The 25142-nt window shown below is 53.9% G+C and overlaps 1 protein-coding gene across 1 annotated transcript in view; it reads right to left on the minus strand.

The window, feature by feature from the left end:
* The window catches only part of LOC101730247 (dual specificity testis-specific protein kinase 1), a 52899-nt gene that overhangs the window by 5045 nt on the left and 22712 nt on the right, over nt 1-25142 (minus strand). Inside the window, exons 2-8 of the mRNA XM_031894995.1 lie at nt 21332-21453; nt 18707-18755; nt 18181-18327; nt 15570-15652; nt 15056-15137; nt 2232-2315; nt 111-200 (exon numbers count right to left, since the gene is read on the minus strand). Coding sequence (XP_031750855.1) covers nt 111-200; nt 2232-2315; nt 15056-15137; nt 15570-15652; nt 18181-18327; nt 18707-18755; nt 21332-21453 — 657 coding nt within the window. The remainder of the gene's footprint in view (nt 1-110; nt 201-2231; nt 2316-15055; nt 15138-15569; nt 15653-18180; nt 18328-18706; nt 18756-21331; nt 21454-25142) is intronic.

A 25142-nucleotide genomic window follows, 5' to 3' on the forward strand; every position in this document is an offset into this window, starting at 1 on the left:
CCCACCCTGCTGCAGACCCCACCCACCCTGCTACAGACCCCACCCACCCTGCTACAGACCCCACCCACCCTGCTACAGACCCCACCTACCCAGCTGCAGACTCCACCTACCCTGCAACAATGAAACGCTAACTGCAGGAAGGCCGAAGGGCAGTCCACCGGCACCAGCTCCCGAAAAGCCTTAATGTCCAACCCGAAATTCTGTGGTTGGGGGAAATAAAGAACATAGAACACGACAGTAGCCAATGGGTGAGAAGGGGTTAAACATAGGGAGATTCAGAAGAGCAAAACATATTAATGTCACGTGTACCCTGAGTACCACAATAGCACATACGTGTGTGTATACAGTGGTGTGAAAAACTATTTGCCCCCTTCCTGATTTCTTATTCTTTTGCATGTTTGTCACACAAAATGTTTCTGATCATCAAACACATGTAACTATTAGTCAAAGATAACACAAGTAAACACAAAATGCAGTTTTTAAATGAGGGTTTTTATTATTTAGGGAGAAAAAAAATCCAAACCTACATGGCCCTGTGTGAAAAAGTAATTGCCCCCTGAACCTAATAACTGGTTGGGCCACCCTTAGCAGCAATAACTGCAATCAAGCGTTTGCGATAACTTGCAACGAGTCTTTTACAGCGCTCTGGAGGAATTTTGGCCCACTCATCTTTGCAGAATTGTTGTAATTCAGCTTTATTTGAGGGTTTTCTAGCATGAACCGCCTTTTTAAGGTCATGCCACAACATCTCAATAGGATTCAGGTCAGGACTCTGACTAGGCCACTCCAAAGTCTTCATTTTGTTTTTCTTCAGCCATTCAGAGGTGGATTTGCTGGTGTGATTTGGGTCATTGTCCTGCTGCAGCACCCAAGATCGCTTCAGCTTGAGTTGCCGAACAGATGGCCGGACATTCTCCTTCAGGATTTTTTGGTAGACAGTAGAATTCATGGTTCCATCTATCACAGCAAGCCTTCCAGGTCCTGAAGCAGCAAAACAACCCCAGACCATCACACTACCACCACCATATTTTACTGTTGGTATGATGTTCTTTTTCTGAAATGCTGTGTTACTTTTACGCCAGATGTAACGGGACACGCACCTTCCAAAAAGTTCAACTTTTGTCTCGTCGGTCCACAAGGTATTTTCCCAAAAGTCTTGGCAATCATTGAGATGTTTTTTAGCAAAATTGAGACTAGCCATAATGTTCTTTTTGCTTAAAAGTGGTTTGCACCTTGGAAATCTGCCATGCAGGCCGTTTTTGCCCAGTCTCTTTCTTATGGTGGAGTCGGGAACACTGACCTTAATTGAGGCAAGTGAGGCCTGCAGTTCTTTAGATGTTGTCCTGGGGTCTTTTGTGGCCTCTCGGATGAGTTGTCTCTGCGCTCTTGGGGTCATTTTGGTCGGCCGGCCACTCCTGGGAAGGTTCACCACTGTTCCATGTTTTTGCCATTTGTGGATAATGGCTCTCACTGTGGTTCGCTGGAGTCCCAAAGCTTTAGAAATGGCTTTATAACCTTTACCAGACTGATAGATCTCAATTACTTTTGTTCTCATTTGTTCCTGAATTTCTTTGGATCTTGGCATGATGTGTAGCTTTTGAGGTGCTTTTGGGCTACTTCTCTGTGTCAGGTAGCTCCTATTTAAGTGATTTCTTGATTGAAACAGGTGTGGCAGTAATCAGGCCTGGGGGGGACTACAGAAATTGAAAATTGAAATTGATAAACCACAGTTAAGTTATTTTTTAACAAGGGGGGCAATCACTTTTTCACACAGGGCCATGTAGATTTGGAGTTTTTTTCTCCCTTAATAACGTAAACCTTCATTTAAAAACTGCATTTTGTGTTCAATTATGTTATCTTTGACTAATAGTTAATGGTTTTTGATGAGCAGAAACATTTAAGTGTGACAAACATGCAAAAGAATAAGAAATCAGGAAGGGGGCAAATAGTTTTTCACACCACTGTATATATGTATATGTGCCTCATACAAGCAGCACTCAGTGCCCGGGGGGGGGGGGGGGGGGACAAGGATTTATTTCCCTAAAAATCTCCATTCTTAGAATATTCCCGTAAGGGACAGGGGTACAGATTATACCCAATCAGAAGCTGAGCAGTGAGATATGAAGGTGCCATGCAGGGGGGGGGGGGGGTCTCGGCCCTAAGGTACAGTAACCTTGTCCCTCAGGGGGGCCCCCCACCCAGAGACAACTGAAGGGAAGGGCCCCACTTACCTCAGTGCGGGGCAGATAATCCGGGTCGGCTGGAATCCGCGCGATCAGCTCACACAGAATGATCCCAAATGCAAAGACGTCTGCCTGGGGGGGGGGGGCGAAAGGGGGGTCAGACTCCCAATGTCACACAGTGGGACACACAACTATATATAGTTACACAATATGGGGGGGTATGTACACCAGGCACACAGGGCACAGTATGGGGGGTATATACACCAGGCACACAGGGCACAGTATGGGGGGTATATACACCAGGCACACAGGGCACAGTATGGGGGGTATATACACCAGGCACACAGGGCACAGTATGGGGGGGTATATACACCCGGCACACAAGGCACAGTATGGGGGGTATATACACCAGGCACACAAGGCACAGTATGGGGGGTATATACACCAGGCACACAGGGCACAGTATGGGGGGGTATATACACCAGGCACACAGGGCACAGTATGGGGGGGTATATACACCAGGCACACAGGGCACAGTATGGGGGGGTATATACACCAGGCACACAAGGCACAGTATGGGGGGTATATACACCAGGCACACAGGGCACAGTATGGGGGGGTATATACACCAGGCACACAGGGCACAGTATGGGGGGTATATACACCAGGCACACAGGGCACAGTATGGGGGGGTATATACACCAGGCACACAAGGCACAGTATGGGGGGTATATACACCAGGCACACAGGGCACAGTATGGGGGGGTATATACACCAGGCACACAGGGCACAGTATGGGGGGGTATATACACCAGGCACACAGGGCACAGTATGGGGGGGTATATACACCAGGCACACAGGGCACAGTATGGGGGGGTATATACAGTGGAGGAAATAATGATTTGACCCCTCACTGATTTTGTAAGTTTGTCCAATGACAAAGAAATGAAAAGTCTCAGAACAGTATCATTTCAATGGTAGGTGTAACAGTGGCAGATAGCACATCAAAAGGAAAATGGAAAAAATAACTTTAAATAAAAGATAGCAACTGATTTGCATTTCATTGAGTGAAATAAGTTTTTGAACCCTCTAACAAAAAAAGACTTAATACTTAGTGGAAAAGCCCTTGTTTGCAAGCACAGAGGCCAAACGTTTCTTGTAATTGATGAGCAAGTTTGCGCACATTTTAGTAGGAATGTTGGTCCCACTCCTCTTTGCAGATCATCTCTAAATCCCTAAGGTTTCTGTCTCTGTGCAACTCTGAGCTTGAGCTCCCTCCATAGGTTTTCTATTGGATTAAGGTCCGGAGACTGACTAGGCCACTCCATGACCTTAATGTGCTTCTTCTTGAGCCACTCCTTTGTTGCCTTTGCTGTATGTTTTGGGTCATTGTCGTGCTGGAACACCCATCCACGACCCATTTTCAGTTTCCTGGCAGAGGGAAGGAGGTTGTCGTTCAGGATTTCACGATACATGGCTCCGTCCATTTTCCCGTTAATGCGAATAAGTTGTCCTGTGCCCTTAGCAGAAAAACACCCCCAAAGCAAAATGTTTCCACCCCCATGCTTGACGGTGGGGACGGTGTTTTGGGGGTCATAGGCAGCATTTTTCTTCCTCCAAACACAGCGAGTTGAGTTAATGCCAAAGAGCTCTATTTTGGTCTCATCAGACCACAGCACCTTCTCCCAGTCACTCACAGAATCATTCAGGTGTTCATTGGCAAACTTCAGGCCTGCACATGTGCCTTCTTGAGCAGGGGGACCTTGCGAGCCCTGCAGGATTTTAATCCATTGCGGTGTAATGTGTTTCCAATGGTTTTCTTGGTGACTGTGGTCCCTGCTAATTTGAGGTCAGTAACTAACTCCTCCCGTGTAGTTCTAGGATGCTTTTTCACCTTTCTCTGAATCATTGACACCCCACGAGGTGAGATCTTGCGTGGAGCCCCAGAGCGAGGTCGATTGATGGTCATTTTGTGCTCCTTCCATTTTCCAACAATCGCACCAACAGTTGTCACCTTCTCTCTCAGCTTCTTGCTAATGGTTTTGTAGCCCATTCCAGCCTTGTGCAGGTCTACAATTTTGTCTCTGACATCCTTGGGCAGCTCTTTGGTCTTTCCCATGTTGGAGAGTTTGGAGTCTGCTTGATTGATTGATTCTGTGGACAGGTGTCTTTTATACAGGTGACTAGTTAAGACAGGTGCCTTAATGAGGTTGACTAATTGAGTAGAAGTGTCTAACCACTCTGTGGGAGCCAGAACTCTTAATGGTTGGTAGGGGTTCAAAAACTTATTTCACTCAATGAAATGCAAATCAGTTGCTATCTTTTATTTAAAGTTATTTTTTCCATTTTCCTTTTGATGTGCTATCTGCCACTGTTACACCTACCATTGAAATGATACTGTTCTGAGACTTTTCATTTCTTTGTCATTGGACAAACTTACAAAATCAGTGAGGGGTCAAATAATTATTTCCTCCACTGTATATACACCAGGCACACAGTATGGGGGGGGGTATATACACCAGGCACACAGGGCACAGTATGGGGGGGGGTATATACACCAGGCACACAGGGCACAGTATGGGGGGGGGTATATACACCAGGCACACAGGGCACAGTATGGGGGGGTATATACACTAGGCACACAGGGCACAGTATGGGGGGTATATACACCAGGCACACAGGGCACAGTATGGGGGGGGTATATACACCAGGCACACAGGGCACAGTATGGGGGTATATACACCAGGCACACAGGGCACAGTATGGGGGTATATACACCAGGCACACAGGGCACAGTATGGGAGGGTATATATACTAGGCACACAGGGCACAGTATGGGGGGGTATATACACTAGGCACACAGGGCACAGTATGGGAGGGTATATACACCAGGCACACAGGGCACAGTATGGGAGGGTATATATACTAGGCACACAGGGCACAGTATGGGGGGGTATATACACTAGGCACACAGGGCACAGTATGGGGGGGTATATACACCAGGCACACAGGGCACAGTATGGGAGGGTATATACACTAGGCACACAGGGCACAGTATGGGAGGGTATATACACCAGGCACACAGGGCACAGTATGGGAGGGTATATACACCAGGCACACAGGGCACAGTATGGGAGGGTATATACACTAGGCACACAGGGCACAGTATGGGAGGGTATATACACCAGGCACACAGTATGGGGGGGTATATACACCAGGCACACAGGGCACAGTATGGGGGGGGTATATACACCAGGCACACAGGGCACAGTATGGGGGGTATATACACCAGGCACACAGGGCACAGTATGGGGGGGTATATACACCAGGCACACAGGGCACAGTATGGGGGGGTATATACACCAGGCACACAGGGCACAGTATGGGGGGTATATACACCAGGCACACAGGGCACAGTATGGGGGGGTATATACACCAGGCACACAGGGCACAGTATGGGGGGGTATATACACCAGGCACACAGGGCACAGTATGGGGGTATATACACCAGGCACACAGGGCACAGTATGGGGGGGGTATATACACCAGGCACACAGGGCACAGTATGGGGGTATATACACCAGGCACACAGGGCACAGTATGGGGGTATATACACCAGGCACACAGGGCACAGTATGGGGGGGTATATACACCAGGCACACAGGGCACAGTATGGGGGTATATACACCAGGCACACAGGGCACAGTATGGGGGGGTATATACACCAGGCACACAGGGCACAGTATGGGGGTATATACACCAGGCACACAGGGCACAGTATGGGGGGTATATACACCAGGCACACAGGGCACAGTATGGGGGGTATATACACCAGACACACAGGGCACAGTATGGGGGGTATATACACCAGGCACACAGGGCACAGTATGGGAGGGTATATATACTAGGCACACAGGGCACAGTATGGGGGGGTATATACACTAGGCACACAGGGCACAGTATGGGAGGGTATATACACCAGGCACACAGGGCACAGTATGGGAGGGTATATATACTAGGCACACAGGGCACAGTATGGGGGGGTATATACACTAGGCACACAGGGCACAGTATGGGGGTATATACACCAGGCACACAGGGCACAGTATGGGGGGGGTATATACACCAGGCACACAGGGCACAGTATGGGGGGTATATACACCAGGCACACAGGGCACAGTATGGGGGGGTATATACACCAGGCACACAGGGCACAGTATGGGGGGGTATATACACCAGGCACACAGGGCACAGTATGGGGGGTATATACACCAGGCACACAGGGCACAGTATGGGGGGGTATATACACCAGGCCACAGGGCACAGTATGGGGGGTATATACACCAGGCACACAGGGCACAGTATGGGGGGGTATATACACCAGGCACACAGGGCACAGTATGGGGGGGTATATACACCAGGCACACAGGGCACAGTATGGGGGGTATATACACCAGGCACACAGGGCACAGTATGGGAGGGTATATACACCAGGCACACAGGGCACAGTATGGAGGGGTATATACACCAGGCACACAGGGCACAGTATGGGGGGGGTATATACACCAGGCACACAGGGCACAGTATGGGGGGTATATACACCAGGCACACAGGGCACAGTAATGGGGGGGTATATACACTAGGCACACAGGGCACAGTATGGGGGGTATATACACCAGGCACACAGGGCACAGTATGGGGGGTATATACACCAGGCACACAGGGCACAGTATGGGGGGTATATACACTAGGCACACAGGGCACAGTATGGGGGGGTATATACACCAGGCACACAGGGCACAGTATGGGGGGTATATACACCAGGCACACAGGGCACAGTATGGGGGGTATATACACCAGGCACACAGGGCACAGTATGGGGGGTATATACACCAGGCACACAGGGCACAGTATGGGGGGTATATACACCAGGCACACAGGGCACAGTATGGGGGGTATATACACCAGGCACACAGGGCACAGTATGGGGGGGGTATATACACCAGGCACACAGGGCACAGTATGGGGGGGTATATACACTAGGCACACAGGGCACAGTATGGGGGGGTATATACACCAGGCACACAGGGCACAGTATGGGGGGTATATACACTAGGCACACAGGGCACAGTATGGGGGGTATATACACTAGGCACACAGGGCACAGTATGGGGGTATATACACTAGGCACACAGGGCACAGTATGGGGGGTATATACACTAGGCACACAGGGCACAGTATGGGGGGTATATACACTAGGCACACAGGGCACAGTATGGGGGGGTATATACACCAGGCACACAGGGCACAGTATGGAGGGGTATATACACCAGGCACACAGGGCACAGTATGGGGGGTATATACACTAGGCACACAGGGCACAGTATGGGGGGTATATACACCAGGCACACAGGGCACAGTATGGGGGGTATATACACCAGGCACACAGGGCACAGTATGGGGGGTATATACACTAGGCACACAGGGCACAGTATGGGGGGGTATATACACTAGGCACACAGGGCACAGTATGGGGGGTATATACACCAGGCACACAGGGCACAGTATGGGGGTATATACACCAGGCACACAGGGCACAGTATGGGGGGTATATACACCAGGCACACAGGGCACAGTATGGGGGGTATATACACCAGGCACACAGGGCACAGTATGGGGGGTATATACACCAGGCACACAGGGCACAGTATGGGGGGTATATACACCAGGCACACAGGGCACAGTATGGGGGGGGTATATACACCAGGCACACAGGGCACAGTATGGGGGGGTATATACACTAGGCACACAGGGCACAGTATGGGGGGGTATATACACCAGGCACACAGGGCACAGTATGGGGGGTATATACACTAGGCACACAGGGCACAGTATGGGGGGGTATATACACTAGGCACACAGGGCACAGTATGGGGGGTATATACACTAGGCACACAGGGCACAGTATGGGGGGTATATACACTAGGCACACAGGGCACAGTATGGGGGGTATATACACTAGGCACACAGGGCACAGTATGGGGGGGTATATACACTAGGCACACAGGGCACAGTATGGGGGGTATATACACTAGGCACACAGGGCACAGTATGGGGGGGGTATATACACTAGGCACACAGGGCACAGTATGGGGGGGTATATACACTAGGCACACAGGGCACAGTATGGGAGGGTATATACACCAGGCACACAGGGCACAGTATGGGGGGTATATACACCAGGCACACAGGGCACAGTATGGGGGGGTATATACACCAGGCACACAGGGCACAGTATGGGAGGGTATATACACTAGGCACACAGGGCACAGTATGGGGGGGTATATACACCAGGCACACAGGGCACAGTATGGGGGGTATATACACCAGGCACACAGGGCACAGTATGGGGGGGTATATACACCAGGCACACAGGGCACAGTATGGGGGGTATATACACCAGGCACACAGGGCACAGTATGGGGGGGTATATACACCAGGCACACAGGGCACAGTATGGGGGGTATATACACCAGGCACACAGGGCACAGTATGGGGGGTATATACACTAGGCACACAGGGCACAGTATGGGGGGGTATATACACCAGGCACACAGGGCACAGTATGGGGGGTATATACACTAGGCACACAGGGCACAGTATGGGGGGGTATATACACCAGGCACACAGGGCACAGTATGGGGGGTATATACACCAGGCACAGGCACAGTATGGGGGGGGTATATACACCAGGCACACAGGGCACAGTATGGGGGGGTATATACACCAGGCACACAGGGCACAGTATGGGGGGTATATACACCAGGCACACAGGGCACAGTATGGGGGGGGTATATACACCAGGCACACAGTATGGGGGGTATATACACCAGGCACACAGGGCACAGTATGGGGGGGTATATACACCAGGCACACAGGGCACAGTATGGGGGGGTATATACACCAGGCACACAGGGCACAGTATGGGGGGTATATACACCAGGCACACAGGGCACAGTATGGCGGGTATATACACCAGGCACACAGGGCACAGTATGGGGGGGTATATACACTAGGCACACAGGGCACAGTATGGGGGGTATATACACCAGGCACACAGGGCACAGTATGGGGGGTATATACACCAGCACACAGGGCACAGTATGGGGGGTATATACACCAGGCACACAGGGCACAGTATGGGGGGGGTATATACACCAGGCACACAGGGCACAGTATGGGGGGGTATATACACCAGGCACACAGGGCACAGTATGGGGGGGTATATACACCAGGCACACAGGGCACAGTATGGGGGGTATATACACCAGGCACACAGGGCACAGTATGGGGGGTATATACACCAGGCACACAGGGCACAGTATGGGGGGGGTATATACACCAGGCACACAGGGCACAGTATGGGGGGGTATATACACCAGGCACACAGGGCACAGTATGGGGGGGTATATACACCAGGCACACAGGGCACAGTATGGGGGGTATATACACCAGGCACACAGGGCACAGTATGGGGGTATATACACTAGGCACACAGGGCACAGTATGGGGGGGTATATACACCAGGCACACAGGGCACAGTATGGGGGGTATATACACCAGACACACAGGGCACAGTATGGGGGGGGTATATACACCAGGCACACAGGGCACAGTATGGGGGGGGTATATACACCAGGCACACAGGGCACAGTATGGGGGTATATACACCAGGCACACAGGGCACAGTATGGGGGGGTATATACACCAGGCACACAGGGCACAGTATGGGGGGTATATACACCAGACACACAGGGCACAGTATGGGGGGGGTATATACACCAGGCACACAGGGCACAGTATGGGGGGTATATACACCAGGCACACAGGGCACAGTATGGGGGGGTATATACACCAGGCACACAGGGCACAGTATGGGGGGTATATACACCAGGCACACAGGGCACAGTATGGGGGGGTATATACACCAGGCACACAGGGCACAGTATGGGGGGTATATACACCAGGCACACAGGGCACAGTATGGGGGGTATATACACCAGGCACACAGGGCACAGTATGGGGGGGTATATACACCAGGCACACAGGGCACAGTATGGGGGGTATATACACCAGGCACACAGGGCACAGTATGGGGGGTATATACACTAGGCACACAGGGCACAGTATGGGGGGTATATACACCAGGCACACAGGGCACATTGGGGGTATATACACCAGGCACACAGGGCACAGTATGGGGGGGGGGGTATATACACCAGGCACACAGGGCACATTGGGGGTATATACACCAGGCACACAGGGCACAGTATGGGGGGGGTATATACACCAGGCACACAGGGCACATTGGGGGTATATACACCAGGCACACAGGGCACAGTATGGGGGGGGGGGTATATACACCAGGCACACAGGGCACAGTATGGGGGGGGGTATATACAGCAGGCACACAGGGCACAGTATGGGGGGGGTATATACACCAGGCACACAGGGCACAGTATGGGGGGGGGTATATACACTAGGCACACAGGGCACAGTATGGGGGGGGTATATACACTAGGCACACAGGGCACAGTATGGGGGGGTATATACACTAGGCACACAGGGCACAGTATGGGGGGGGGTATATACACCAGGCACACAGGGCACAGTATGGGGGGGGGTATATACACCAGGCACACAGGGCACAGTATGGGGGGGGGGTATATACACCAGGCACACAGGGCACAGTATGGGGGGGGGTATATACACCAGGCACACAGTATGGGGGGGGGTATATACACCAGGCACACAGTATGGGGGGGTATATACACCAGGCACACAGGGCACAGTATGGGGGGGGGTATATACACCAGGCACACAGGGCACAGTATGGGGGGGGGTATATACACCAGGCACACAGTATGGGGGGGTATATACACTAGGCACACAGGGCACAGTATGGGGGGGTATATACACCAGGCACACAGGGCACAGTATGGGGGGGGGGGGTATATACACCAGGCACACAGTATGGGGGGTATATACACCAGGCACACAGGGCACAGTATGGGGGGTATATACACCAGGCACACAGGGCACAGTATGGGGGGGTATATACACCAGGCACACAGGGCACAGTATGGGGGGGGTATATACACCAGGCACACAGGGCACAGTATGGGGGGGTATATACACTAGGCACACAGGGCACAGTATGGGGGGGGGTATATACACCAGGCACACAGGGCACAGTATGGGGGGTATATACACCAGGCACACAGTATGGGGGGTATATACACTAGGCACACAGGGCACAGTATGGGGGGGGGGGGTATATACACCAGGCACACAGTATGGGGGGGTATATACACTAGGCACACAGGGCACAGTATGGGGGGGGTATATACACCAGGCACACAGGGCACAGTATAGGGGGTATATACACCAGGCACACAGGGCACAGTATGGGGGGGGGGGTATATACACCAGGCACACAGGGCACAGTATGGGGGGGTATATACACCAGGCACACAGGGCACAGTATGGGGGGGGGTATATACACCAGGCACACAGGGCACAGTATGGGGGGGGGGGGGGGGGTATATACACCAGGCACACAGGGCACAGTATGGGGGGGGTATATACACCAGGCACACAGGGCACAGTATGGGGGGGGGGTATATACACCAGGCACACAGGGCACAGTATGGGGGGGGTATATACACCAGGCACACAGGGCACATTGGGGGTATATACACCAGGCACACAGGGCACATTGGGGGTATATACACCAGGCACACAGGGCACATTGGGGGTATATACACCAGGCACACAGGGCACAGTATGGGGGGGGTATATACACCAGGCACACAGGGCACAGTATGGGGGTATATACACCAGGCATACAGGGCACAGTATGGGGGGTATATACACCAGGCACACAGGGCACAGTATGGGGGGGTATATACACCAGGCACACAGGGCACAGTATGGGGGGTATATACACCAGGCACACAGGGCACAGTATGGGGGGTATATACACCAGGCACACAGGGCACAGTATGGGGGGTATATACACTAGGCACACAGGGCACAGTATGGGGGGTATATACACTAGGCACACAGGGCACAGTATGGGGGGTATATACACCAGGCACACAGGGCACAGTATGGGGGGTATATACACTAGGCACACAGGGCACAGTATGGGGGGTATATACACCAGGCACACAGGGCACAGTATGGGGGGGTATATACACCAGGCACACAGGGCACAGTATGGGGGGGTATATACACCAGGCACACAGGGCACAGTATGGGGGGGTATATACACCAGGCACACAGGGCACAGTATGGGGGGGTATATACACCAGGCACACAGGGCACAGTATGGGGGGGTATATACACCAGGCACACAGGGCACAGTATGGGGGGGTATATACACCAGGCACACAGGGCACAGTATGGGGGGGGGTATATACACCAGGCACACAGGGCACAGTATGGGGGGTATATACACCAGGCACACAGGGCACAGTATGGGGGGTATATACACCAGGCACACAGGGCACAGTATGGGGGGTATATACACCAGGCACACAGGGCACAGTATGGGGGGTATATACACCAGGCACACAGGGCACATTGGGGGTATATACACCAGGCACACAGGGCACAGTATGGGGGGGTATATACACCAGGCACACAGGGCACAGTATGGGAGGGTATATACACCAGGCACACAGGGCACAGTATGGGGGGGTATATACACCAGGCACACAGGGCACAGTATGGGGGGGTATATACACCAGGCACACAGGGCACATTGGGGGTATATACACCAGGCACACAGGGCACAGTATGGGGGGGTATATACACCAGGCACACAGGGCACAGTATGGGGGGGGTATATACACCAGGCACACAGGGCACAGTATGGGGGGGTATATACACCAGGCACACAGGGCACAGTATGGGGGGGTATATACACCAGGCACACAGGGCACAGTATGGGGGGGGTATATACACCAGGCACACAGGGCACAGTATGGGGGGGGTATATACACCAGGCACACAGGGCACAGTATGGGGGGGTATATACACCAGGCACACAGGGCACATTGGGGGTATATAATATACACCAGGCACACAGGGCAGATTGGGGGGTATACACCAGGCACACAGGGCACAGTATGGGGGGTATACACCAGGCACACAGGGCACAGTATGGGGGGTATAAACACCAGGCACACAGGGCACAGTATGGGGGGGTATATACACCAGGCACACAGGGCACAGTATGGGGGGGTATATACACCAGGCACACAGGGCACAGTATGGGGGGTATATACACCAGGCACACAGGGCACAGTATGGGGGGTATATACACAGGCACACAGGGCACAGTATGGGGGGTATATACACCAGGCACACAGGGCACATTGGGGGTATATACACCAGGCACACAGGGCACATTGGGGGTATATACACCAGGCACACAGGGCACAGTATGGGGGGGTATATACACCAGGCACACAGGGCACAGTATGGGGGGTATATACACCAGGCACACAGGGCACATTGGGGGTATATAATATACACCAGGCACACAGGGCACATTGGGGGTATATAATATACACCAGGCACACAGGGCACAGTATGGGGGGGGTATATACACCAGGCACACAGGGCACAGTATGGGGGGTATATACACCAGGCACACAGGGCACAGTATGGGGGGTATATACACCAGGCACACAGGGCACAGTATGGGGGGGTATATACACCAGGCAAACAGGGCACAGTATGGGGGGTATATACACCAGGCACACAGGGCACCTTGGGGGGTATATACACCAGGCACACAGGGCACAGTATGGGGGGTATATACACCAGGCACACAGGGCACAGTATGGGGGGTATATACACCAGGCACACAGGGCACAATATGGGGGGTATATACACCAGGCACACAGGGCACAGTATGGGGGGTATATACACCAGGCACACAGGGCACAGTATGGGGGGGTATATACACCAGGCACACAGGGCACAGTATGGGGGGTATATACACCAGGCACACAGGGCACAGTATGGGGGGTATATACACCAGGCACACAGGGCACAGTATGGGGGGTATATACACCAGGCACACAGGGCACCTTGGGGGGTATATACACCAGGCACACAGGGCACAGTATGGGGGTATATACACCAGGCACACAGGGCACAGTATGGGGGGTATATACACTAGGCACACAGGGCACAGTATGGGGGGTATATACACCAGGCACACAGGGCACAGTATGGGGGGGTATATACACCAGGCACACAGGGCACAGTATGGGGGGTATATACACCAGGCACACAGGGCACAGTATGGGGGGTATATACACCAGGCACACAGGGCACAGTATGGGGGGTATATACACTAGGCACACAGGGCACAGTATGGGGGTATATACACCAGGCACACAGGGCACAGTATGGGGGGTATATACACCAGGCACACAGGGCACAGTATGGGGGGTATATACACCAGGCACACAGGGCACAGTATGGGGGGGTATATACACCAGGCACACAGGGCACAGTATGGGGGGTATATACACCAGGCACACAGGGCACAGTATGGGGGGTATATACACCAGGCACACCAGGGCACAGTAATGGGGGGTATATACACCAGGCACACAGGGCACAGTATGGGGGGTATATACACCAGGCACACAGGGCAACAGTATGGGGGGGGGGTATATACACCAGGCACACAGGGCACAGTATGGGGGGGTATATACACCAGGCACACAGGGCACAGTATGGGGGGTATATACACCAGGCACACATTGGGGGTATATGGGCACAGCCACCTTTTCGTTGTACACCTCCCCACGAAGAACCTCCGGCGCCATCCAATAAGGGGAACCGACCACTGACAGGGGCTCAGTTTGGCTGGAAGGAGAGAGAAGCAGAGAAAGGTGAGTGGGGGGCACAGAGAATACAATGGGGGGTACGTGGGGGACACTAAGGGCAGGGGTAGAACCATGGGAGCTGCCATAGGGGGAATTTATTTGCAGTTCCCTTGCACCACAGGATCCTATTGGCTGTTACTCCTGGCACTGACCTGTACCCGCCCCTAACACTGGGTTACTATGGCACGCAGGCTGCGGGGAGTTACGGGGAGTGATCGCTGCTCTGTCCCCCCCCGCCCTTAGATAACAAGCTGATAATGAGGGGGTCAGTTTGTGCCGCCATAACTGCCACCGGAACCAGCACCGGTACCTGCCTGGGCTCACACACCCGTCACTAAGGTCCCAGTGCAGGAAGGGGCATATAATGGGCATCTATAGGGTCCAATTGGGAAATAAGGGCACGAGACTTCACCTGTGATCCGGAATCTTCTCTGCCAAACCGAAATCTCCGACAACAACCGTGTATCCGCTCTCCTCACAGCGCACCAGGCAGTTCTATGGGCAGAGAGGGGGCACGGGTACATTAGGGCAGTGAGTGGCACAGGGATGTATGGGCAGAGGGGGGGCACGGGTACATTAGGGCAGTGAATGGCACAGGGATGTATGGGCAGAGAGGGGGCACGGGTACATTAGGGCAGTGAGTGGCACAGGGATGTATGGGCAGAGAGGGGGCACGGGTACATTAGGGCAGTGAGTGGCACAGGGATGTATGGACAGAGAGGGGGCACGGGTACATTAGGGCAGTGAGTGGCACAGGGATGTATGGGCAGAGGGAGGGCACGGGTACATTAGGGCAGTGAGTGGCACAGGGATGTATGGGCAGAGAGGGGGCACGGGTACATTAGGGCAGTGAGTGGCACAGGGATGTATGGGCAGAGAGGGGGCACGGGTACATTAGGGCAGTGGGTGGCACAGGGATGTATGGGCAGAGAGGGGGCACGGGTACATTAGGGCAGTGAGTGGCACAGGGATGTATGGGCAGAGGGGGGGCACGGGTACATTAGGGCAGTGGGTGGCACAGGGATGTATGGGCAGAGGGAGGGCACGGGTGCATTAGGGCAGTGAGTGGCACAGGGATGTATGGGCAGAGAGGGGGCACAGGTACATTAGGGCAGTGAGTGGCACAGGGATGTATGGGCAGAGGGGGGGCACGGGTACATTAGGGCAGTGGGTGGCACAGGGATGTATGGGCAGAGGGGGGGCACGGGTACATTAGGGCAGTGGGTGGCACAGGGATGTATGGGCAGAGAGGGGGCACGGGTGCATTAGGGCAGTGAGTGGCACAGGGATGTATGGGCAGAGGGGGGGGCACAGGTACATTAGGGCAGTGGGTGGCACAGGGATGTATGGGCAGAGGGGGGGCACGGGTACATTAGGGCAGTGAGTGGCACAGGGATGTATGGGTAGAGGGAGGGCACGGGTACATTAGGGGCAGTGAGTGGCACAGGGATGTATGGGCAGAGAGGGGGCACGGGTGCATTAGGGCAGTGAGTGGCACAGGGATGTATGGGCAGAGGGAGGGCACGGGTACATTAGGGCAGTGAGAGGCACAGGGATGTATGGGCAGAGGGAGGGCATGGGTACATTAGGGCAGTGAGAGGCACAGGGATGTATGGGCAGAGGGAGGGCACGGGTACATTAGGGCAGTGAGTGGCACAGGGATGTATGGGCAGAGGGAGGGCACGGGTACATTAGGGCAGTGAGAGGCACAGGGATGTATGGGCAGAGGGAGGGCACGGGTACATTAGGGCAGTGAGTGGCACAGGGATGTATGGGCAGAGGGGGGGCACGGGTACATTAGGGCAGTGAGTGGCACAGGGATGTATGGGCAGAGGGGGGGCACGGGTACATTAGGGCAGTGAGTGGCACAGGGATGTATGGGCAGAGGGGGGCACGGGTACATTAGGGCAGTGAGTGGCACAGGGATGTATGGGCAGAGAGGGGGCACGGGTACATTAGGGCAGTGAGTGGCACAGGGATGTATGGGCAGAGGGGGGGCACGGGTACATTAGGGCAGTGGGTGGCACAGGGATGTATGGGCAGAGAGGGGGCACGGGTACATTAGGGCAGTGGGTGGCACAGGGATGTATGGGCAGAGAGGGGGCACGGGTACATTAGGGCAGTGGGTGGCACAGGGATGTATGGGCAGAGAGGGGCACGGGTAAATTAGAGTAGTGAGTGGCACAGGGATGTATGGGCAGAGGGGGGCACATTAGGGCAGTGAGCGGCACAGGGATGTATGGGCAGAGGGGGGCACATTAGGGCAGTGGGTGGCACAGGGATGTATGGGCAGAGAGGGGCACGGGTAAATTAGAGCAGTGAGTGGCACAGGGATGTATGGGCAGAGGGGGGGCACGGGCACATTAGGGCAGTGGGTGGCACAGGGATGTATGGGCAGAGGGGGGCACATTAGGGCAGTGGGTGGCACAGGGATGTATGGGCAGAGGGGGGGCACATTAGGGCAGTGAGTGGCACAGGGATGTATGGGCAGAGGGGGGGCACATTAGGGCAGTGGGTGGCACAGGGATGTATGGGCAGAGGGGGGGCACATTAGGGCAGTGGGTGGCACAGGGATGTATGGGCAGAGGGGGGCACATTAGGGCAGTGAGAGGCACAGGGATGTATGGGCAGAGGGGGGCACATTAGGGCAGTGAGAGGCACAGGGATGTATGGGCAGAGGGGGGGCACATTAGGGCAGTGGGTGGCACAGGGATGTATGGGCAGAGGGGGGCACATTAGGGCAGTGAGAGGCACAGGGATGTATGGGCAGAGGGGGGGCACATTAGGGCAGTGGGTGGCACAGGGATGTATGGGCAGAGGGGGGCACATTAGGGCAGTGAGTGGCACAGGGATGTATGGGCAGAGAGGGGCACGGGTACATTAGGGCAGTGAGTGGCACAGGGATGTATGGGCAGAGGGGGGCACATTAGGGCAGTGGGTGGCACAGGGATGTATGGGCAGAGGGGGGGCACATTAGGGCAGTGGGTGGCACAGGGCAGCGGGTACGGGATACGTCTCTGTACCTTGGAGGTGAGGTCTCGGTGGAAGACGCCCTTGGAGTGGAGGTAGCGGAGGCCGCGGGCAATATCCAGACTCAGCTTCACCCTCTCCCCCCAGCCCAGCGGCTCGGGGCTCTGTAGGAGCTGCTCCAGGTTCCCCCCATTAATGTACTGAAAGGCAAAGACACCGACTGAGATGAACCAATCAAATACCTCCCATTCCCTCTCTGGGCTCTGATTGGCCCTTCATGTTCTATAAAAAGGGCCAATAACATATTGTGATGTGGGGTCTATTTCCTGCTATTGTCCCGGAACATTAAGCTGACACTCTAATTGAACAGCCTGTGCCCAACTCACTGTTATAGGGAACCAGAGACCCCCCCCCCCCCATTACACACAAAGCTGATTCCTGGGGTCACATTCATGGGGTATCTACTGTTTATACTGCCCCAAATCATTAACTCTCTGTAGGAAGTATCAGGTCAGTGTGATATAAACAATATCCGTACATACAGTGCCCCCCCCGACACTGCCAGTCATGCCCACTTACCTCTGTGAGAGCGTGGAGCTGCCCCTGCTGCACACAGACCCCCATAAACCTTGGGAGAGAAGGAACATCATTAGCGCAGAGAATCCAGGGGGAGACACTAGGGGGGGCACAGGAGACAGTACCAGTGAGTGACACTAGGGGGGCACAGGAGACAGTACCAGTGAGTGACACTAGGGGGGCACAGGAGACAGTACCAGTGAGTGACACTAGGGGGGGCACAGGAGACAGTACCAGTGAGTGACACTAGGGGGGGCACAGGAGACAGTACCAGTGAGTGACACTAGGGGGGGCACAGGAGACAGTACCAGTGAGTGACACTAGGGGGGGGGGCACAGGAGACAGTACCAGTGAGTGACACTAGGGGGGGGGGCACAGGAGACAGTACCAGTGAGTGACACTAGGGGGGGCACAGGAGACAGTACCAGTGAGTGACACTAGGGGGAGCACAGGAGACAGTACCAGTGAGTGACACTAGGGGGGGCACAGGAGACAGTACCAGTGAGTGACACTAGGGGGGGCACAAGAGGCAGTACCAGTGAGTGACACTAGGGGGGGCACAGGAGACAGTACCAGTGAGTGACACTAGCGGGGGCACAGGAGACAGTACCAGTGAGTGACACTAGGGGGGGCACAGGAGACAGTACCAGTGAGTGACACTAGGGGGGGCACAGGAGACAGTACCAGTGAGTGACACTAGGGGGGGCACAAGAGGCAGTACCAGTGAGTGACACTAGGGGGGGCACAGGAGACAGTACCAGTGAGTGACACTAGGGGGGGCACAGGAGACAGTACCAGTGAGTGACACTAGGGGGGGCACAGGAGACAGTACCAGTGAGTGACACTAGGAGGGCACAGGAGACAGTACCAGTGAGTGACACTAGGGGGGCACAGGAGACAGTACCAGTGAGTGACACTGGGGGGGGGGGGGGCACAGGAGACAGTACCAGTGAGTGACACTAGGGGGGGCACAGGAGACAGTACCAGTGAGTGACACTAGGGGGGGCACAGGAGACAGTACCAGTGAGTGACACTAGGGGGGGCACAGGAGACAGTACCAGTGAGTGACACTAGGGGGGGCACAGGAGACAGTACCAGTGAGTGACACTAGGGGGGGCACAGGAGACAGTTACCAGTGAGTGACACTAGGGGGGGCACAGGAGACAGTTACCAGTGAGTGACACTAGGGGGGGGGGCACAGGAGACAGTACCAGTGAGTGACACTAGGGGGGGCACAGGAGACAGTACCAGTGAGTGACACTAGGGGGGGCACAGGAGACAGTTACCAGTGAGTGACACTAGGGGGGGGGCACAGGAGACAGTACCAGTGAGTGGCACTAGGGGGGGGGGCACAGGAGACAGTACCAGTGAGTGACATTAGGGGGGGGCACAGGAGACAGTACCAGTGAGTGACACTAGGGGGGGGGCACAGGAGACAGTACCAGTGAGTGACACTAGGGGGGGGCACAGGAGACAGTACCAGTGAGTGACACTAGGGGGGGCACAGGAGACAGTACCAGTGAGTGACACTAGGGGGGGCACAGGAGACAGTACCAGTGAGTGACACTAGGGGGGGCACAGGAGACAGTACCAGTGAGTGACACTAGGGGGGGGCACAGGAGACAGTACCAGTGAGTGACACTAGGGGGGGCACAGGAGACAGTACCAGTGAGTGACATTAGGGGGGGGCACAGGAGACAGTACCAGTGAGTGACACTAGGGGGGGCACAGGAGACAGTACCAGTGAGTGACACTAGGGGGGGCACAGGAGACAGTACCAGTGAGTGACACTAGGGGGGGCACAGGAGACAGTACCAGTGAGTGACACTAGGGGGGGCACAGGAGACAGTACCAGTGAGTGACACTAGGGGGGGGCACAGGAGACAGTACCAGTGAGTGACACTAGGGGGGGCACAGGAGACAGTACCAGTGAGTGACACTAGGGGGGCACAGGAGACAGTACCAGTGAGTGACACTAGGGGGGGCACAGGAGACAGTACCAGTGAGTGACACTAGGGGGGGCACAGGAGACAGTACCAGTGAGTGACACTAGGGGGGCACAGGAGACAGTACCAGTGAGTGACACTAGGGGGCACAGGAGACAGTACCAGTGAGTGACACTAGGGGGGGCACAGGAGACAGTACCAGTGAGTGACATTAGGGGGGGGCACAGGAGACAGTACCAGTGAGTGACACTAGGGGGGGCACAGGAGACAGTACCAGTGAGTGACACTAGGGGGGCACAGGAGACAGTACCAGTGAGTGACACTAGGGGGCACAGGAGACAGTACCAGTGAGTGACACTAGGGGGCACAGGAGACAGTACCAGTGAGTGACACTAGGGGGGGCACAGGAGACAGTACCAGTGAGTGACATTAGGGGGGGGGCACAGGAGACAGTACCAGTGAGTGACACTAGGGGGGGCACAGGAGACAGTACCAGTGAGTGACACTAGGGGGGGCACAGGAGACAGTACCAGTGAGTGACACTAGGGGGGGCACAGGAGACAGTACCAGTGAGTGACACTAGGGGGAGGCAGAGGGACAGAAGTACAATATTACTATAATATTATTCCAATATTTTGCCATATATATATATATATATATAAGGGGGTGTCACATGACCTACCGCAGGATGTTGGGGTGACAGAGTCGGTTCATGAGTTGCACCTCCCTCAGCATATTTGCCCGATTGCTCATCATCTTGTTCATTTTCAGTACCATGATCTGCCCGGATTGGCGGTGGCGCACCTACGGGCACAAGGTCAGGCATTTTATTACAGCAACTTCTACTTACCCTGGGAGAGACTGCGCCCCCTAGGGCTTGGGTAGGGCAAACAGCTAGGGGTAAATAGGGAGGGGTTACAGGTACAGAGGGAGGGAGCAGAACTAACACAACTGAATCCCGGCCAATCAAAAAGCACACACAGTCCAACCCCAGGAGAGAGGGTGGGGGGGCGTTATGCACCAGGGTGGGACAGCTATGAGCTCATACTGGGAATATACTGGGAATATACTGGGAATATACTGGGAATAACGGCCCCCACCCCATCATCTCATTGCCTCTCTCAGTGCCAACGGTCACTGGCTGACACTGCGATGTGGAACAGAGACAGACAGACACACAGACAGAAATACAGACACACAGAGACACAGACAGAAATACAGACACACAGACAGAGACACAGACAGACAGAGACAGACACACAGACAGAAATACAGACACACAGAGAGAGACACACAGAGACAGACACACAGACAGAAATACAGACACACAGACAGAGACACAGACAGAAATACAGACACACAGAGAGAGACACACAGACAGAAATACAGACACACAGACAGAGACAGACACACAGACAGAAAGACAGACAGAGACACAGACACACAGACAGAGATACAGACAGACAGAGACAGACAGACACATAGACAGAGACACAGACAGACAGACAGAGACAGACACACAGACAGAGACACAGACAGACAGACACAGACACACAGACAGAGACAGACACACAGACAGAGACAGACACACAGACAGACAGAGACAGACACACAGACAGACAGACACACAGACAGAGACAGACACACAGACAGACAGAGACACAGACAGAGACAGACACACAGACAGACAGAGACACGGACACACAGACAGAGACACAGACAGACAGAGACAGACACACAGACAGAGACAGACACACAGACAGACAGAGACAGACACACAGACAGACAGACACACAGACAGAGACAGACACACAGACAGACAGAGACACAGACAGAGACAGACACACAGACAGACAGAGACACGGACACACAGACAGAGACACAGACAGACAGAGACAGACACACAGACAGAGACACAGACAGAAATACAGAATCACAGACAGAGACAGACACACAGACAGACACACTGACAGAGACAGACACACAGACAGAGACACAGACAGAAATACAGAATCACAGACAGAGACAGACACACAGACAGACACACTGACAGAGACAGACACACAGACAGAGACACAGACAGAAAGACAGACAGAGACACAGACACACAGACAGAGATACAGACAGACAGACAGACACATAGACAGAGACACAGACAGACAGAGACAGACACACAGACAGAGACACAGACAGACAGACAGACACAGACACACAGACAGACAGAGACAGACACACAGACAGAGACACAGACAGACAGAGACAGACACACAGACAGAGACACAGACACACAGACAGAGACAGACACACAGACAGACAGAGACACACAGACAGAGACACAGAGACAGACAGAGACACAGACAGACAGAGACAGACACACAGACACAGAGACAGACATACAGACAGAGACACAGAAAGAAAGACAGAGACAGACACACAGACAGAGACACAGACAGACAGACAGAGACAGACACACAGACAGACAGACAGAGACTGACACACAGACAGAGACACAGACAGACAGAGACAGACACACAGACAGACAGACAGACAGAGACACAGACAGACAGACAGACAGAGATTGACACACAGACAGACACAGACAGACAGAGACAGACACACAGACAGACAGAGACTGACACACAGACAGAGACACAGACACACAGACAGAGACACAGACAGACAGACAGAGACAGACACACAGACAGAGACACAGACAGACAGACAGAGACTGACACACAGACAGAGACACAGACAGACAGACAGAGACAGACACACAGACAGACAGAGACACAGACAGTCAGTCAGCTCAGGGCCAATGACGCTCACAGTGCCCCGCTGGGAGTTGCACCCCCTGCACCCTTCTCTATGGAACATTCCCAGTGTCGGTGCTTCCTGCAGTGCAACAACTCCCTGTATCTATTCTTATTGGTGCTGTTTCTCTTATCCAATCAGGGCTTGATTTTTCATTGCACCAATAAGGGCCAATGAGAGCTTGATTTCCTTACTCCCAACTGCCCCAATCAGGGCTTTCCTTACCTCACCAATCAGGGGTCATGTCAATATATATAGTGTTTGTCAGGTTTCAAACTTAACGGTTATCTGGTTGCTAAAGCTCATTACCCTAGCAACCAGGTAGCAGAACTAAAGCTGAACCGAAGCACACAGCGTAACCCCCCTATAACGCTGGGGGTTACAGTACGGGGGGGGGGCGTTCCCTCTCCCTATATCTCTATATATAACGCTGGGGGTTACAGTACGGGGGGGGGCGTTCCCTCTCCCTATATCTCTATATATAACACTGGGGGTTACAGTACGGGGGGGGCGTTCCCTCTCCCTATATCTCTATATATAACGCTGGGGTTACAGTACGGGGGGGGGGCGTTCCCTCTCCCTATATCTCTATATATAACGCTGGGGGTTACAGTACGGGGGGGGCGTTCCCTCTCCCTATATCTCTATATATAACGCTGGGGGTTACAGTACGGGGGGGGGGCGTTCCCTCTCCCTATATCTCTATATATAACGCTGGGGGTTACAGTACGGGGGGGGCCGTTCCCTCTCCCTATATCTCTATATATAACGCTGGGGGTTACAGTACGGGGGGGGGTGTTCCCTCTCCCTATATCTCTATATATAACGCTGGGGGTTACAGTACGGGGGGGGCGTTCCCTCTCCCTATATCTCTATATATAACACTGGGGGTTACAGTACGGGGGGGCGTTCCCTCTCCCTATATCTCTATATATAACGCTGGGGGTTACAGTACGGGGGGGGGGTGTTCCCTCTCCCTATATCTCTATATATAACGCTGGGGGTTACAGTACGGGGGGGGGTGTTCCCTCTCCCTATATCTCTATATATAACGCTGGGGGTTACAGTACGGGGGGGGGTGTTCCCTCTCCCTATATCTCTATATATAACGCTGGGGGTTACAGTACGGGGGGGGGGTGTTCCCTCTCCCTATATCTCTATATATAACGCTGGGGTTACAGTACGGGGGGGGGGTGTTCCCTCTCCCTATATCTCTATATATAACGCTGGGGGTTACAGTACGGGGGGGGCGTTCCCTCTCCCTATATCTCTATATATAACGCTGGGGTTACAGTACGGGGGGGGGCGTTCCCTCTCCCTATATCTCTATATATAACACTGGGGGTTACAGTACGGGGGGCGTTCCCTCTCCCTATATCTCTATATATAACACTGGGGGTTACAGTACGGGGGGCGTTCCCTCTCCCTATATCTCTATATATAACACTGGGGGTTACAGTACGGGGGGGGTGTTCCCTCTCCCTATATCTCTATATATAACACTGGGGGTTCCAGTACGGGGGGGCCGTTCCCTCTCCCTATATCTCTATATATAACACTGGGGGTTACAGTACGGGGGGGGCGTTCCCTCTCCCTATATCTCTATATATAACGCTGGGGGTTACAGTACGGGGGGGGCGTTCCCTCTCCCTATATCTCTATATATAACGCTGGGGGTTACA

Source organism: Xenopus tropicalis, chromosome 1 (assembly GCF_000004195.4).
Source record: "Xenopus tropicalis strain Nigerian chromosome 1, UCB_Xtro_10.0, whole genome shotgun sequence".
Classification (NCBI taxonomy): Eukaryota; Metazoa; Chordata; class Amphibia; order Anura; family Pipidae; genus Xenopus; species Xenopus tropicalis.